The sequence below is a fragment of the Leuresthes tenuis genome, unplaced genomic scaffold (assembly GCF_036924035.1).
Source record: "Leuresthes tenuis unplaced genomic scaffold, fLeuTen1.0.hap1 SCAF_9, whole genome shotgun sequence".
In the NCBI taxonomy this organism is placed as follows: domain Eukaryota; kingdom Metazoa; phylum Chordata; class Actinopteri; order Atheriniformes; family Atherinopsidae; genus Leuresthes; species Leuresthes tenuis.
In genome coordinates this window covers 15,182,664-15,200,407 of record NW_027325363.1, presented here as the reverse complement: position 1 = coordinate 15,200,407, position 17,744 = coordinate 15,182,664, and the positions used below count along the sequence as shown (strand labels likewise).

The 17,744-nt window shown below is 40.4% G+C and overlaps 1 protein-coding gene across 1 annotated transcript; it reads left to right on the top strand.

Annotated features, from left to right (window-relative positions):
• Positions 1-1,006: 1,006 nt before the first annotated feature.
• On the top strand, positions 1,007-17,210 carry LOC140314342 (BICD family-like cargo adapter 1). The gene is made up of 10 exons (XM_072392503.1): positions 1,007-1,386; positions 3,429-3,644; positions 9,629-9,748; positions 10,149-10,295; positions 10,806-10,976; positions 12,958-13,122; positions 13,662-13,739; positions 14,163-14,275; positions 14,449-14,569; positions 15,971-17,210. Exons 1-10 carry the CDS (start codon positions 1,135-1,137, stop codon positions 16,205-16,207), a joined length of 1,620 nt encoding a protein of 539 aa, XP_072248604.1. The 5' UTR covers positions 1,007-1,134; the 3' UTR covers positions 16,208-17,210.
• Positions 17,211-17,744: the final 534 nt, after the last annotated feature.

Sequence of the window (17,744 nt, the reverse complement as noted above, 5' to 3'; positions counted from 1 at the left end):
TAAACATATAGTCTTTGTGTTTCATGAATTTACGTGAGAAACACACACACGTCTGGATAAATATAATTAAGAGAGAAATCACATGATATAAAAATTAAAACTATATTTTATTTAGGGATGCCCAATGGCCCAACATCATTACTAATTCAGCTCATTGACACCAATCAGACCACCAGAAAATAGGACAACATATATATATATATTCAAACTGATGTTTTATTCATCTATTCATTTACACAACTAATCTTTGTCCTGAAGATGGTAGGTAATTTCAGGACAGTAATTTTTTCAAAGCATTTTTGTGAGAGAGTTTGTGCTCAGACAAAGATCATGTGACAATGGGCTGAAAACTGTGAAAATAAACAACAAAAACCATCAGTATCTGTATCAGACAGAATTTCACACACTGTACATCCCATATTTTATTACTGGTGCACATAATGATATCCAAACATTAGTAAATTTGGTTGAAAATAAGAAGTTGTGATACTAAAAAAAAGCAACAACACTTTTACCTGTGTACAAATGTGGATAATGAAGTGGTCCAAAATAGACATGTTGACTGATAAGAACAACAACAGGAGGAATGTCATCGTGAGTTCTGAAGTGTAAAAGTGATGACGTTTGTTAGGTGTGGGATATTTACCGAAACTATTGTTTCTGGTTGATCTACTTTGTTGAGAAGATCATACAACTCAGCAATCAGTACCATAAAACTTCATATTAAAACTATGTGAAATATTTCAAGTAGAACTTGGTGGTGATTGTGGACAGACGAGAGAACATTTTTCGATCAACTCGTAGAGGCTTTACGTCATCGCTCCGTACAGGTGTAATTTTTCCGTGATGACACTGCGTTTAGGGTCCCGGATGAGGACAGGTGTCATGCTGCTGGTTGGGCGGGGTGGCGACAGTTGCTCAGGTGACCCAAGCCAACTCTCCCCGGAGCCAAACAATCATCAGCTGGTGACAGAGAGAGCGGCCCACTTTCAACGGAGAACTCACATCCAGTCCAGCTGCACTCAGGTGTCAGGATTACACATGGCATGAACTGCACCGTTTCAGCGCGTTATTATTATTTTGTTGGTCTCTTTGCCATAAGAAAAACTGTAAGAGGAAGCGACTGAGTTTGTTATGGAGCGACTGCACGAATGGAGCTTCAAGTCCAAGAAAATGGACCTGGAGGAGGAGGAGGATTTCTACTTCGACTACAGAGCGGAGGAAATAACAGATTATCAAGACCCCTCTGAACTCCTGGCTGCTTTGAAACAAAAGGAGGAAGAGGTTATTTTGGCAGCGCAGCTGGGAAACGCATTGCTTCTGGAGAACCGTCAGCTGAAAGAGCAGAGCGAAAAGCTCCATGAACAAGAAGCGCACAAGCTGGAGGTAAGAAAAAACCCGGAGTTTTTAAAGGAAATAGAGTAGAGTAAATGTTCTAACAAGGGATCACAATAGGTGAAATGTGTCGTATAAGAAGTTTAGGCGTCGTGGTGGCTGTTCGTGTTTGAAGTGGGCGGGTGAAAATGTGGGAAAAACGTCATTTCTTTGTAAAAATTATACAAATATGTTAATTATGAAAGATTTAAAATCTTAACTTTTATAGCTGGTACCAGAAAGGAGACATTTGTGAATAATCTATGAAATTAGTACGGATTGGGTTTGCTGTTTTCTCTGTAGTTGTCGGAAATTGTATGGTTATTTCAACGTTACCACCTTTATAATACCGAACAGAAGTCTTGAGCCATCTTTTATGTCTTTATATATATTTCCTCTAAAACTTGGAAAAAGATGCAGTGATCTATGGAAGTGTGCATACATAAATTGAAATACAGTATATAGGGCGAAAACGGCATTTTCACTTTTCAAGCTTAGAAGACAACATTTGGTATGAGCACCTTTATTCTTCAAGACAAGCTTCCTTGTAATTCCTTAGAGTAGTTTTCAGGAATGGTTTTCAGGCTTGTTGAGGGACTTTCCTAAGCTCTTCCTTGGATGTTGGCTGTCTTTTGTTCCATTCTCTGTCAAGATGATTCCACACCTCAGTAATGTTGAGGTCTGGGCTCTGGGGAGGATTCATCCCTCCATAAGACCTGTTGCTGATTTTCAGGCCAGTTCTTGTCATTTGGCATACCTTAACCTTTCTGATGAGGCTTCAACCAACAGTAGATAGATTGACTGAAGGTCCAGGTGCATCTCTTGGGTCCTGTGTCAGATGTTAGTCAGATTCTTCCCTTCTCTTAGTGACATCACTTTTAGATTCTGTTCATCTGCTGTAGATAGTTTTTCAGGCCCACCACTTCTTCTTTTGTCCTCAGTCTTTATCAATTCAATTAATCAAATAATTTAATTGTTAGTTGAGAATCACCTTGTTCCTGCTAATAAAAAAAAAAAAACTAAAAAAAACATACTCATGTCTGTTAAAATGTGTTATCGTTGGCATTTTTTGTAGATCAGAAGAAATTATGTTTCTTTGGGTCTGGCTGCTAGTAACAAAGTGCCTGAAGATGCACTTTAGAAATGCTTCTTTGCTCAGTTGTCTGTTGCATGTTGACACAACACTGATTTATTTTATTTTTTTTAATGCTTGGACATTAATAGATCAGTGTTAATCAGCTTAATATACAAAACACATTATCTGATACGCTGTTCTTTTTTGACTGAAAAAGGAAAGAGCAGCCAAAGTCTAAAGAAAATAATTGAGAAACTTTCAGATAACCTGGAGAACTGTTGCTCAAGACCACTTGAAAGGATTGCAAGAAAGTCTGGCTGCAGAGACCAACTCTGTTTCTCAGTCAAGCTACATCCACAGGTTGTGAGAGAAGCCATTAATCTGCTCTAAATTTACAAGACCCAAATTCCTCTAGAAAATTAGCAGTTAACTTCAGTCAGCATCAGACCCACCAAACAATGATCCCTTCACAGCTCACACACACTTTTGACAGCTTGAAATGACCAGGTGACGATTCCCTAAGTTTAAAGTTCATACAGGAGCAGCAAGTGTAGTTGACTTGTTTTGAGTGCACAGAAACGCACACCTGAGCAGTTATGTCATACTATATAACAGCCTCATTGCTGCCGCAAGGGGAGAGTTAATGTCTCTCGCAGATATTCTATGCTGAATCTTATCAGTTTTGATGATCATTTAAATCATTATAAGGACAAAAAGACAAGTTGTAATGTGACAAAGTGATTTACAAAGTAATATCAACACGAGACTCTCTGCGGTGTTCTGGCATTGACTCCAGTAATAGTCACTAGATGTTGTCAGGTCTTTGGTTTCTGTTGCCAGTCATCATAATCTATTAGACTTTAAAACTTCCAAATGCATCGAATGAGCCTTCTTCAAGAATTGACATTTTGAGATCTTTGTGGTGTCTCGCAGATATTTTTTTACACTGTCACCTGACATTATTTCCACATGTGTTTAGGAGCTGGAGCAGGGACGGCATGAACTGCGACTGAAGCTGGAGGGCTGCCAGTCCCAGTGGGAGAGCCAGGTGGGGGACCTGGAGAGGGATGTGAGGGAGCTGAGCGCCCAGGTGGAGCGACTCACCCGGGCGCTCAGTGAGGCTGAGAGGGACAAGAGCCGAGACCAGATCGAGCATAACGAGCAAACTCAGCACCTCAGAGAGGAGCTCAACACTGTAAGTGCCCACACATCTGTCTAGCTTGTTGGAATTTGCAGTTTTAATGTTGTTGTCTCTACAGCTCATGATCTGAGGATGGTGCAAAGAACCCCTGAGACAAGTAACTGAGCTCGAATGAAACAAACACCTGCTGTTGATCCAAGGCTGCAGATTGTTTGAGTGAAAGTAGATAAGCTGGACTGTCACCCAATCTGCTCTCTGAAACTGAAGCGCTCAGATATCAGTCTGACTCGAGGCCAGACTCCCAGGATGTTGATAGGTTTGGAGCGAGGTTGTCGCAAAAAGCTTAATGTACAAACGTGGAAAAAAAGAGTTTTATCGGAGCAGGACAGATTGACGCAAATTTTGTCAGCTGACTTTTGAGTTGTAGGCCACAAGCAATCTGTGGTGTTTGGAATTGGATGGAAATGGCATGCAAACAAGAAGAGTGAAACTGAATGCTGTGACATGATTCAGATCGAGGACACAGGGAGGAGACCTAGAAATGCTCAGGGGGCTGCAGGTTGCCCTTTACCACTGACACAAAAATAACTGTTTAAGAGAGCTTTGTTTCTCTAATTCCAGCTTTTCAACATCTAATTCTAAAGCTGGGTCCTTTTTTTTTTCTCTTTTTTTTTCCAGACTTTTTATTGCCTCTTAATTGAGGAAAAACCTGCAGATTAATGAATTATGAAAATAATTATTAGCCACAACTCGATTTGAGAACATTATGATCTGCCAAGCCAGTTTATTGAGTAACATGAAGTTAATTCTTAACTTTACACTTACACCTTGACGTAATGGTTATAAAAGCTAACAAAATACAGCTGAGTCAAATCATTCAGCTTTTTAGCCAATGTTTATGATCTTTGGGCGTTTGATTCCAAAGAAACCCAGTATAGCTTCTTATCTTATTCTTAGCTAACACGAAGGAGCTGATTGGATCACTCAGCTGGACAACCTTGAGTATTTTTCCAGCCTGAACAGTATGGGCTGTTCTTCCAAACGTTGCATTCGGGCCGTCTTCTCTTCCACTTGACAGATCATTACTGATCATTACTGCTCCTTATGTTGTCGCAAAATGAACTGCAAACCTGAGCTCAGAAAGTTAAAAATGAATCTAAGCAGCACTGTTACACTCCCATAACTCAAAGTCCACAGAATAAAGAATGCCCCCCCCCCCAACTTTGTGGTCAGACTCCCTTGAACTTCAGGAAAAAGTCAATTTAGATAAAAGCTTGTGTCTCTCTGAGCTGTTTTAGGAGAGGGAAGTGGAGGAAATGTTTTATTTGGCTGCCCAGCATCGTACAGGAGAAACCATGGACTAAAGAAGAGCGAGACAAGAGCGAATATCATTAAGAAACAAAGTGTGAAAAAGCTCCATGTCTGACGTGTGAAGAGTTTCGTTGCTTCTGTTGCACTGTTGCCTGGTGGGGTAAGTTCTGGCTGTTTTTGTGTGTGGGTGTCTTCAGTCAGTCATACAGTTAAGATTTCGGCAGTTGATTTTGTTCAAAAACAGGAAAGTTGTTTTTCTTTTTCAAATGTCAGTAAATCTTATATAAGAAAACAACATGAATTACCTGCCACGGGCTCCGAGGGCCTCTTTAAATGTCACCTATTGTTAGGAGAATGGAACAGAACCCAGGATATGTTGTTCACTAACCCTGAGGAAAATTAAACATTTTAATTTATAACCAGAGTATAACGTTGGAACCTGTAGATACAGTTTTGACATTTTGATATAAACTGACTAATGATAGCTCTTGACTTCTGTAGAGGTCAAGCAGCAATGTAGCCCTAATGTTGTCCCAATGGAGTTACTGTTAGACCCTGTTACTCAGGAAAAAAAAATTCAAAGCAGGGTAATTAGAGACCACAGACCATCGCCATGACAATTAGTTTGAGGAGTTGACACACCTCAGCTCTCAAGGCACAAACATCCACAGTTATTAGGCAACACTGAGTTTTATTTATTTATTGTAGCATGCTCTAATCTGTTTTTTTTTTTTTTTTCCTCAATGGGAGTCACATGACTATGGGTGATTTTTCTTTGTGTTCATTAATGCGTTCTCTCTCCTCCTGTGACTTTGATATCATCCTTTAACACATGTATGAATTATGATGGCACTGTTTGACATTACTGCCACCTGGAATTTCTCATTTTGGCTGCTTTGACTTCATCCCTGGGTCCCTTTTAACATCCTCAAAGGATGGAGCTAAGTCATAAAGATGAGAGACGAGCGAGAGTAGCTCGGAGACACATTAGCTTGAGGAAAAGCTTCCTATGTACAAAGTTTGATTTGTTGTTGAGACATGACTTTATTTTCTGTTTCGACAGCTGTGATTGACTGTGACTGAAGCTTTGAAAGAACAAAAATCTACATGATCTTTTTGAGGCTTGGTGGCGAGCTAATCTGAGCTAAACTGGTTGAAGGTCGGGGGAGTACTCATGAAACTTAACTTTTTTTTTTCTTAATGAAATCCAATTAGGCATCATATAAGGTTTCCAACTTCCTGAATGAAAATTAGGCCTACAGCTCAAGTCGTATGACTAAAGGCACAAACACGTTCGACTCATTGGCGGCATGATGACGTTTAAGAAAAATCTGACTGGAGCTGTCTGTTGAGGTTTTAAAGAGGTGGAGCAATGCGTTACATTTTAGGGAAATTTATCTGGAATTTTATTTATTTATTTATTTATTTATTTATTTTTTTTGCTTCATCCTGCCCACAGAGAAAAAAACAGACAAAGATATGAACAAAGAGGAGGGGGGCAACTAAAAAGCAGTGAATTTAACCCTTTATGTTGGAAACATGATTACACTAAGTCTCTTATGTGTTGTGGCTCCAGCAGGTTTCGAGGAGCTTGAAACAACTACCATCATTTTAAGAGCTTAAACGGAGCATGACAGGAATCTGGAGGAGGGTGTTGTAATCTCACCACAGAAACCTGAGAGAGAAAGAATTTAGCTGCAACATCAACCAGCCTGAGATGGGAAAGATGGGCATGGGAAATAGTTGCTGTGAATGTCTGTCTTGATACGTTTGAGGAAGCAGCTGCGTAAAGATAATACTGACGTGTGCCAGATGGTCATGTGATTTAGTCGAGACTGTTTAAACAGGAGGTGAGGTTCAGAGCGCAGGTGTTGTGCTGTCAGGGTGTTTGTTCATTACACGAAATGCGTTTTTTCCTGCAACTGTAGACATATTTGAGAACACTCGAGTTAAACATTCAGGACTGGCTCATGTGTTTTGATGCTTCAGTTTATAATTAATTGACTCACTCAAATGAGGGAATTTCCAGGCAGTCCCCACCAAGGAAAAGGAGGAGGTTATGAAATTATTTACAGATACAAAAAGAAAAAAAGGTTTAAGCATTTTGATGATTTAGTCAGTCTTGTGCAACATTATCAGTTCATTACACATCAGAACATAAACACATCTACCAGTTAAAAAATTCCATCCTGGAACAGGAGCATGGTAGTGACAATAAACTGGAAGTGTTGATAATATTTGGCCTGTTTCCTGGTAAAAGTTGTTGACTCAGCTCTAAAGAATCAATGATACATCCTCAAATGTAGTTCAGGAAATTGTTTGGGCCCCTAGTCAAAATTCATTTTGGTATTTTTATACCTGGGTTCTATTTTGCCAAATTAAACTTTCAAAATGTTAAATCAGAACAGATTTGTTTGATCCAGTACTGAGTAAGAATGTAATACCAAACTGCTGTTAAATGGCTGCAGTGTGATTTAAGAGACAACTGTCTGACTGAAAAAATATTTTTCCTTTAGTCACTTTGACCTGGTATCGTCACACTTGAAAGCATCACAGGATAAGTTGGTTAATGACTTCCACTCTGTCTGCAGAAGCCCTCTCAGTCAGAACAGCAATTTCATAAACTGTCTTCAGGCTCCTTGAACTCTGTAACATTGCTCATTCTTCCCCGGATGGAGCTCTCCACTTTCACTCCCATTTGCACTCTTTTCTTCCTGCAACAAACACTTCCCACCAGATTTCAGAGTGAAGCTTCTCATTGAAACTCATCATTTTAAATAGTTTGTTTTATTTAACCGACTATGATCCTGCTACGTCAGAGCATTTTATTAAAAGGTGTTTTTGTGTGAAGATAACCTTTTGACTTACACATTACCTTTTCACCTCTTGCTTTCCACCCATTGTTAAATGATCACTCACACTAGCTGTGGATCACAGCATTTTATAGGACAGCTGGGAGCAATCCCTCTCTGTGGGTTTCCGTTATTGTAAAAGGAGCCGCTTGAATTCAGATGAGCCCCCGTGACCTCTGCACCCTCTTCCAGCATCACCCAGCTCACAGACATAAAGGAAAAGACAATATACATCCCAGAGAGATATACATCTCTAATTTTCTCCTTTTCATGTTCCCTCTCATCCTCAAACATCCCGGCATCCCAGGGGAGGGCCATCTTTTCTGTTTTTTCCCTGCGGGGCTTGGCTGTAGCTGTGGTTGTCAGCTGGTGGATACCTCAGTGTTTGGATCAGTGAAGGCCTGAAGCTTGGGGGCCATATGAGGGGATATCATCTCGGGCTTCTTGTTTCTAGCAAATTAAGTGTTTTCCTTCCACTGGTGTTTTGAGGATTTATAGTAGGCCGCCACTTCTATTGTGGAAGAGGCCCATGTTAGTGAGGCAGCAGTAATGACAACTCGCGGGGACAACTATTCATCTGTAAGGCCCCCCTTCTTCTCCTCACATCGCGTGTGCATACTGGCTTTTTTGTTTTTGCCCATCAGTGTCTGCTTCGCTCTCGTCACACACTCCCACTTCCCTCTTTTCTTGAGCCCGCACGCTTTCCTCACTTCCTCTGTGCACTCACTACAGACAAGCACCCTCAAGCTGTCGCCTTCAGTTTTACCCTCATGATGTCCAAGTTTACTCGCCACTGGATTGTTGTCTAGTGTGGCACGATGATGTCACCGACGAGACCAAGATGCCCTCCGCTCCATCTGCTGCAGAGGCCAACCTTTCATCTTGTATTATGTGGCGTTGATGGGACCTGACAGGGGCCCGCCAAACTGCTGAGTAAGGAGAATCAAGGATCCCAGTCCAGGGCATGGGTGGGAGGGGTTGATGGGTGGTCTGATCACTGAGGCTTCAGAACTGGCACAGCGGCATCCTAAAAAAAAGTTCAGCTTTTTTTTAACAGTTCTGAAACAATTTATGTTTGAGAGAGCAGAAAACCCATGTCGGAGAAGAACAAAACTCTGCATTTCCCTCTTAACACATGCTACACCCTGGACAGGTCGCCGGTCCGTCACAGGGCCACACAGAGAGAAACGAGACACATAACCAACGAGTCGCCAATTCACCTAACATGGATGATTTTGGACGGTGGGAGGAAGCTGGAGTGCCTGGAGAGAACTCAAACATACATGGGAGATCATGCAAACTCCACACAGAAAGGTCCCTGTTGGGAACTGAACCTGGAACCCTCTTGCTGTGAGGCTACAGTGCTAACCTCCACACCTAGTTTTCTCTCAAAACTTTCCAGGGACTCCGGTCTGGGTACTGACTGCAACTTTCTGAAATAGCGTGTTTATCTGAAAAAAATAGATATTTTATTTTTCCTTTACTCCAGGGTCTGCAGCAGAAACAACACCAAACCCACTTCATTCTAGTCACTTAATCCCCGGATTCTTCACATTTGGGCTAGTTTACAGGACTCCTATTGTGCATTGGTCATTTTTAAACTTAAGATTGAGGTCTCTGCTCTGTCAAAGCTCATACCTCAGGTAGTGGCATAAACATTGAGAGAGTGCCAGTTGTTAGAGTTTCAATTGGACTGATGTGCATGTATGCTTTCACCTTTATTATATAGCTAAATTACTTTTTTCTCTTGGTTGTCGTCCTGTTTTGTCTTCATGAAAATGCACAAGTTGAGAAGCCACAAGTTTTCTTGTCTTGTTTTGTTAATTTGTTAATCTAATGTTTTGTTTTTTTTTCCTCTCTGATATGTATTTGAAGGCTATGGAGGTGGAGAGAGCCATGTCCAGTGAACTGCAGGCTCTGAAACAGGAGCTCCAACAAAAAGGAAGCCACAACAGGCAGCAGGATGAGGAGCTGATCAGTGCCATGAGGGAGCAGGTAACTACTGCAGCACACATGTGTAAACATCACTGAATGTGACTTTGAATGATGAAAGCAGGTCAAGCGAGTGCTACATGGTCTTTCTTGATTTATTTTGCGGCTATATCTGTAACTTATGGTGTTGTTAAACTTAAACGGTCAGACAGCAACCTTCAGGCAGCATTAATGAGGTTATGTATATTTTTCACGCCCTTTCTGTACTCTATCGCTTCTTGCACATGTAAGGTCAGCAAAGGTAGTTTTTGCTTTCATTTTTACACTTCCAGTTGTTCCAGTATTACAACTCCTGATGGTGGTTGGGGTGTGATGAAAGGCAGTAGTGGATTTTTTTTTTTTTTTCCCACAGAAGATATGTTTTAGCTGTAACTAAGTTCTTCTTCATGTCTGTTTTTACCAGGTGTTGCGCCTGACGCAGAAAGAACAGGTGCTGGAGCAGCGTTTGGAGAGTGTGTGTCAAGAAAATGCGGAGCTGAGGTCGAATTTGGCGTCCTTACACACACGTTTGGCTCTACAGGAAGAACACAACCAGCAGCACAGCCAGCAGGTTTATAACACGCACCCACACATTACATACAGGTGCCGAAACTCTCAGATGCACCAACAGCATCGCTCGTTCTTCAGAGTAAACACACTCTGATTGGTGTTCACTGTAGCAGCAAGGTACACGAAACTGCCCTGTGCAGTTGATACATGAATGAAACAGACTAAATAGCAAAAGGATTTTCTGCCCCAGGACTGGCAGTCAGGGTTTCAGTGGGATTTTTGAAGATTTGCAAAACAATGGCTTCATCCCAGTCATTGTAACTATCACCCACAAGTCTGGATTCCACTCGTGTTCGTTTAGTTTCATGTTGGGCTGAAGGTTGGAATCTGGCTCATCAGGATTTCTCCTCTAAAGGAGTTGAGTTTGTTTTTTTCAGGTCATCCATGAGTTGCTTATAAAAAATGCAATTTTTTTATTTTAAAGCACTGATGTAAACATATTTAATTATTTCTGTGTCTGTGGGTTCTGCATGCACACTATATTTAACTGTTTTTCCCCTTGTGCTTTCAGCTAGCTGAGGCGTGGCAGGAGGTGGAGGTGGTTCGGAGTCGGTCACAGCAGCTGCAGGCCCAGGTGGAGGAGCTACAGGAGGAGGTGTCTCTGCAGAAGACCAGGAGCCAAGGTGATGACTCCCTGCTGTCCGAGCTGGAGACAGCAGACTTGGGAGTCAGCAAAGAAGAGGTAGACTAACTTTTTAACACCACCAGACATTACAGTATTAGAGGAGAGATTTACCTTTAAACACTTGTTAGCTGACAGCAGCACATGTAGTATGTACTCTATTCTGTGAAATAATGCATTAATAACTACATCGACACTGCATCACCCCAGATCCCAATCCATTAAGATGGCAAGAAGTTCAACTTATTAATTTAGGACACGGGACACCTGTCAAAGTAAAAGCATTCCAAGTGCCTATTTAGACAACAATGTCCAAAAGTTGGTGCTTTGAAGAATGTAAAATACTCCGTATAAAAAGACTTTTGTGTACCACAAATGTGAGTCTAGGCTGTTGCACCACATCAAGCTGTTCTATTACAGTGAATATGTACATCAACATTGGCGTCCATCCAACACACACTTGGCGCATTCCATTTACCTCAGAGGTAGAGCTGGAAATGACGAGTTCTCCATGTTCCAGTTGCAAGTCGGAAAACCAGTAGGATTAGCTTGTTGTTGTGCTAACTGGCCAAACCACCAGTCATTAGCAATACAAGCCGATGACAATATAGTTCACTCTATTTTGCGGATCGAAAGGACTCAGTTATATGTTTACTGATAGAAGGTTGACAGTATCATATGTGACACAGACTGATTGAACTGACAATAAAACGGTTCTTATCTGAATTTGTGGTTCGGGGTCTTGAGCCCAGACTTACCGCTCCTGGGACTTTCAGCCTCTGCACATGTGGCACCCGCTCAACCAGTTAAGCCACCCACTGCCCCAGATTTGATAGTTTAGACACGTTATACCTCTAGGTTTCTATTCTGCTTGGATTATTGAAGAATGTTTGTTATCTACAATACATTTTATTTCTGTTGAAATTCATGAAACATCTATTTTTCTGAAATAATTATTCGAGTTTTGTGGAATCAAGCAATAAATAACAGGTGACCTGCAAAAATGATAAAGTTCTGCCTCGGAGTTGAAAATCAGTGACATGAACGGAGTTAGGTGCGTTGTAATGGCGTAAATTAATGATGAACAAAATCTTCAAATAATTATTTTTTCAAATCAAATGTGCACAGAAGAGACCATACAATATATGAAAATTGTTATCTTGGCCTCCACGACATGATTCAAATCCAGCGTTGCCATAAATATATATTAATTTACCTAAAAAGTCGCTTTTTTAAATTTCGCTTTCAAGAAGAAACATTTTGTCCAAGTTCTGCGCGACCAGGATTTCTGTTTGACACCGGGAGAAGGTGTGAACATCCTCATTTTTCTTGAGTGAAGACGCAACAAAGAAATGTTTGATAAGGATTGTTTGTGATACAAGTTTGAATGAATTGTCTGAGAGAGAACAGAAGTCTTCACTCTCAGTCTATCTACTGTTATTGTTGTGTTACAACAGGAAAATGTGACATGTAGCTGTGCTCATGAGTCATTCTATTACATTTCCTGTTTGTCTAGGCCACATTGTGGGAGAGTTTCCATGTTTTAGAGCTTTCATAACATTTATGTGATGATGGCACATAAAGGAACCCAGTAGCCAAAATATTTGTACTATTCAGCTTTTTTAAATTATTATTACAAAAGGCTCATTTTATTTGTAAGTCACCTATAATCTGAAAAGTTACTTACTTATTTAATGATAAGATATCTTTATCATGAGATCAGCTCAGTCATGTGATAGAGGTCAAGTCAGGTGAGTTAAATATAGTGATGAGGTAATGCTTTCCATTCACCTTTGTGTAAATACTTGATGTCACTCAAGTCATGTTGTGACGATATTTGGCACAATAAAAGGACACAAGGAAAAGACATATCTGAATTTTGACTGTGCTTTACTCTTCATGAAAATGTCAAATGTAGGCAAGATATCCAGTAGCAGCATCCAAGCTGTGCCAGCATTGAAGAATTAGTAAACTGATAGTTTCACTGACACTTTTGAGATTTTATAACAAATCAACATGTTTCTGTCACTTCTCTTCTTAGATAACGCATGAAATGGGGTCAATCCTCCGGTTACTCCTCCCACTGACTCAGGATCTGAACGGTTCAGAGAGGCCAGGGGTCGGGGAACAACAGGAGGACCTGCACGCCATGCTGCACCGGCTCAAGGGAGTGGCCCAAACTCTGGCTCAGGCATCCAGCCCCCAGGTGAGGAAATGGAAACAAAAGGCTTCATTGTTTTTTTAAATCAAAGGAGGGCAGGAAAGGTACAATATACCTTTATGCTCGCTAAGTCTTTGACTCATTTATTATTATAGTACATAGAAAAAATATGTGTGTATATAATATGATTGATATGACATTTTTATACACACACACACACACACACACACACATATGTATATATAAAAACAATGAAGTCTTCTCCCTGGTGGGTTGTTGAGAAACTATGCGGTCTTCGCACTCAATTACTTCAGTAGTGCCCCCCCCCTCACATGCCAGTGAATTGGTGCAACTGATACTCTTGCTATGCTTAACCTCTGCTTGCCGTTAGCAAGCACATACAAATGTCCTGTTGTGTTCATTGGCATTTGTGCTCCATTCAGAGCAGTAACATCCCTTCACCACTGTAACTAAATATCCAGCCCCACCTCCTCTGCCCTCAGAGCACCATACATGCAGGCCAACTCCTTCTCCTGCACAAGCACAGCTGACACCAGATCTCTCTGTTGCCGTCTCTGTTCCAGGAGCTGAATCTGGGTTTTGTCAAGAGGACGGACGATCACTGTGAGAATCTAAACGCAGCACAGGAACTGAGAGATCAGGTAACCTAGTGATGAACAATCATGTATGTCAAAGAGCCACGGTGCCGGCGGCCGAACATTATGAGGATGAGCTGCACCAGTACTGACCTTGATGTTGTCAGTGTAGTCAATCTTAGCGCTTATATAGATTCAGCGGTTGTACTTAACAGTTAGATTTTTTTTTTATCACAAAATATCTACTTTAAGGTGATATAGAAGGAGCACTTTTTTTTTCTTTACTTAAAAGTCCAAGTAAATGCTTCTTTTTAAATGATTACTTTTCAAAAAGCTTGGCTCTAAACTGCCTCTTCAAGAGACGAAGAGAGATTAAAAGTGTTAAAATGAATTATTCAACTTTACTGTAACTGTTTATTGGACTGTTTAACTGTTTATTTTCTTTAAAGATTGAGATTATATCTTTTAAAGATTGTCTTTCTTCTGCAGAACGAACAGCTGCAGCAGGAGAACGCTGAGCTGATGCAGAAGCTGCAGAGCATACAAGATCAGGCCGATTTTGTCCAACAAGCCATCAGAGACCGGGATGAAGCCATATCCAAGTAAGTCACTCACTGATTTTTAAAATGTATATATATTTTTTTATTCCAATTCGATTTTTAAAAATCCTAATGGATAAATGCATCTCCTATTCATTTATAAACAAAGAAAAAATGTGTCGGGTATAAATATCCTGATCTCATGTGACTGACGAGGTTTAATTATTTCTTGTTAGAAAAAATCTGATGGAGGCCGAGTTGGTGAGAAGCAAAAATGACATGATGTCTCTGAACAACCAGTTATTAGAAGCCATTCAGCGCAAACTGGAGCTGTCACAGGAGTTGGAGGCCTGGCAGGTGAGTCCCTTTCTGTTACACCTCTGTTGTGCCACTTTGCTGCACTGTCTTACTCTCTTGGAATCTGTCTGACCATCCACCGCATGATAAAATCCTCCATCATTACATTGAATATCTGCATTATTTCCTGTTTTAATAAATGCATTTTAAATAATGCAGCCTGTAGTTTTGATAATAATTTGAACAAGTATGTCGGGGTACGGATGCAGCCATATCTCTCTGTCTTGACAGTTTTAGGGCATATGAACAGCAGGAGTTCTCTGAGCTGCTGAGTTGCTCCATGCCAAGCCAAGCCAAGCCATCTACCAGACAGTTTTAACTCTCCAGCTTTGAAGATGATGCAGATCATATTTGAACCAGAGCAACGGTTGATTTTCTGCAGATATGTTTCCTAGCTGAGGGGAAAAAGCACATTTTGTTCATATTGAAATGTCAATTCACTCTCATCATTATAACTAATGGTAAAAGTGTCAGGTAACTATTTTGAATGACCAATGACAAAATCTATAGCAAAGAAAGTCATTTGCCTTGATGAAAAGAAGTTTCATAGAAACTGACAGCTTGCATGTGCACATATAGAGTACTCTCACTTACAGCTGTGGTCTAAAGTAGTCAATCATTCAGACGTAAAGCTTTGTTTAAAGAAGTATTCTAAAACCTGAACATGTCTGAAAAGAGCCTACTAAAGCGTGTTTCTGAAAAAATGTCTTCTGACAAAATTCCCCATATTTTATTGTCAGTTACTGACTTTATTTTTGTTGACCCACAAAAGGAAAAAAAAAATTTTTTCTTGAAAATAACCAGCCTAAAGTTAAGTTTATGGCACCCTCGCTAATAGCAGCTCCCGCCAAAATGACATCCTATGAGCTCAGGCGTCGGTTATTTTGGCATTGTTTTGGCCGGTCGTGCATCTTCTAGTGCCTGACCGACACTTGAGGCTCATTCATGGGACCTTTGGGTGCATGATCTTTCAAGCTGTCGCTGGCTTTGTGTGGGGCGAGCGGGTCCTCCTTTAGTACGACTTATAAAAACCCTGAATGTCGGAAGTATTGCAAAAAGATTAACAACAGTGTAAAAGTAAAACAGAGAGCCTTTAAATTGTGTGATTGTGAATATGAAAAGCACTGCAAGCTGCTTAGATTTACATTTTCAAATAGTGTCCCCAACTTATTTGGCAGCTGGACTGCACTTTTGGGATTAGCACAGAGAAATTCCACATTTATCATGATAAAGAAATGTTACCTTGTGCAGGGCTGTGGCTAAATGATAAATGTTTAACAGTTTTTGGATGAATTTGGGGCTCTGTGGTAAAATAGACTCAGCTATGTCGGATAGTTCCAAGATATCAAGCTCGTTCCCCCTTCAGACTTCCTGCTCATTTTGCTCCACTTTTTTCCTCAGGACGACATCCAGATTGTGATCAACCAGCAGCTGAAGTCGCAGCAGCAGTCAGAGCAGCCTCAGAAGAAGCCCTCCTCCAATGGCATGTCATTCTTCCGCAGACCCAGCAAAACATCCTCCACCTGGACACGCCAGCCCTCCTCCTTCTCTTGGACTTCAGACACTAGTCAGGACAAAGCCCAATCCCCTTGGAGGGACTGGCTAAGACGGGGGAAAGTGGCACAGTATGGCAAATAATGGACACTTTAGAGCGGACTGCTGGACTGAAGATAAGTGAAGTGAAAACGTCTGAAGAAAACCACAAATGGAGCTTCTTGTAAATCTTGTGGTGAAAAAAGGGCCACGAAAGACACTTTTTTGAGTAAAGAAGAGCAGAGCCACTATAAACATGAACTTGTGTAACAGACACCGACTGAAATACATTTCACTGAGAGGCTGAGCCTCTTCAAAATCTAAACTGTGACAATTTGTGGTTCCAGCGTTTCCACAGACGTGCTTACAGACTGTAAATACTGTGCCTTATTTTGTAATATTGTGGACCTCTTTACATCTTATAGTAAATACACAATGAGTGTAGATCAATGGAAAGTGTTGGTTTAGATTCTTTAATTTAACAAATCAAAGAAGCATGTCAGGAACTTGACGAACAAACTTTGTTTTCAGTTACACTGAATTTGTCTTTACTACGTTGGGCATGAGAACATTATTCTTCTTTCTTTGTCAGTTTTGTTCAAAAGCTAAAATGTCTTCTACGTGTTTTCATGTACAATGAAGTTTTTTTTGTTATAGATGTATAGATTTTTTTGTTAAAAACACAAAACATTCTCTGAATGTTAACTTTAAAGGTGGTACACGCATACTTTGGTGGGCATGTGTGTAGCAGACACATTTACAATGACTCAGTGTTCAATTTTGGAGCTGCTTAGTATTTAAACTGTGTTGTTCACTAATCTCTCTGACTGGCCACATCAAGGGTTCCATAAAAACATCAAATATTCCTTTCAGGTCCCTGTGCTTTTGGCTTCAGTCTCATATTGAAACGCGCACACGTCTCACAGCTGTCCTTGCATCACAACAAGATAAGTATGATCAACAGTATTGTACTCAAGTCTTACTCTTTCTTAAGACTCAATGAAGTACGGAGCCTTGAGGAATATCCAACCTTCTATTTTAAGACACTTTGTGGTGTAATGTGACCAAATATACTGTATGCACAGACTATAAATTCAGAAAACGATAAAATAAACTTTTTATCGATTTATAATTGATGCAGTTAATGCGTCTTAAATTCTTGCTTTACTGCATTGTGCAACTTTTTTCTGCTTTTCAGGTGTTTTATTTCTTATTAACCACATCTTTAACCAAACGTCTGATTAGTCTCAAACCAGACCGCTAAGTTTATTTCTAAAATCTTATACAGTGAATAATAAAATCTTCACAAAATCTTGCTGTTTAAAGTGCATTTAAAACTGGAATGATCTGAATAATTATGTGTGAACTCCACAGGAAAGTGTTGAAGATTTATATGTATATAGTTTATATATATTCCGCTTTCCTGCTAAACCTGAGTCCCAGTAAGTCAACGGTGAACTCCACACACTGGACTTCAGTACAACGGGTAATAAGGTGCTGGAGGGTAAACTTAGAGACACCACTCTAGAGGTGTATTTTTTTTTTTTATCATGGAATTAAAATGTTTTTTGGGGAAAACTGGATCCCTACTTTGATGGTGCAAAACAGTCTTTAGTTGTGAAAATAAACCTCTCTCCCAGTC

Excerpts from the sequence above, each read along its gene's own strand:
- LOC140314342 (XM_072392503.1), top strand. The coding sequence starts at position 1,135 with ATGGAGCGACTGCACGAATGGAGCTTCAAGTCCAAGAAAATGGACCTG. Across the intron at positions 10,296-10,805 it reads ACCAGCAGCACAGCCAGCAG|CTAGCTGAGGCGTGGCAGGA; the intron begins GTTTATAACACG and ends TTGTGCTTTCAG. Across the intron at positions 14,276-14,448 it reads CGGGATGAAGCCATATCCAA|AAAAAATCTGATGGAGGCCG; the intron begins GTAAGTCACTCA and ends ATTTCTTGTTAG.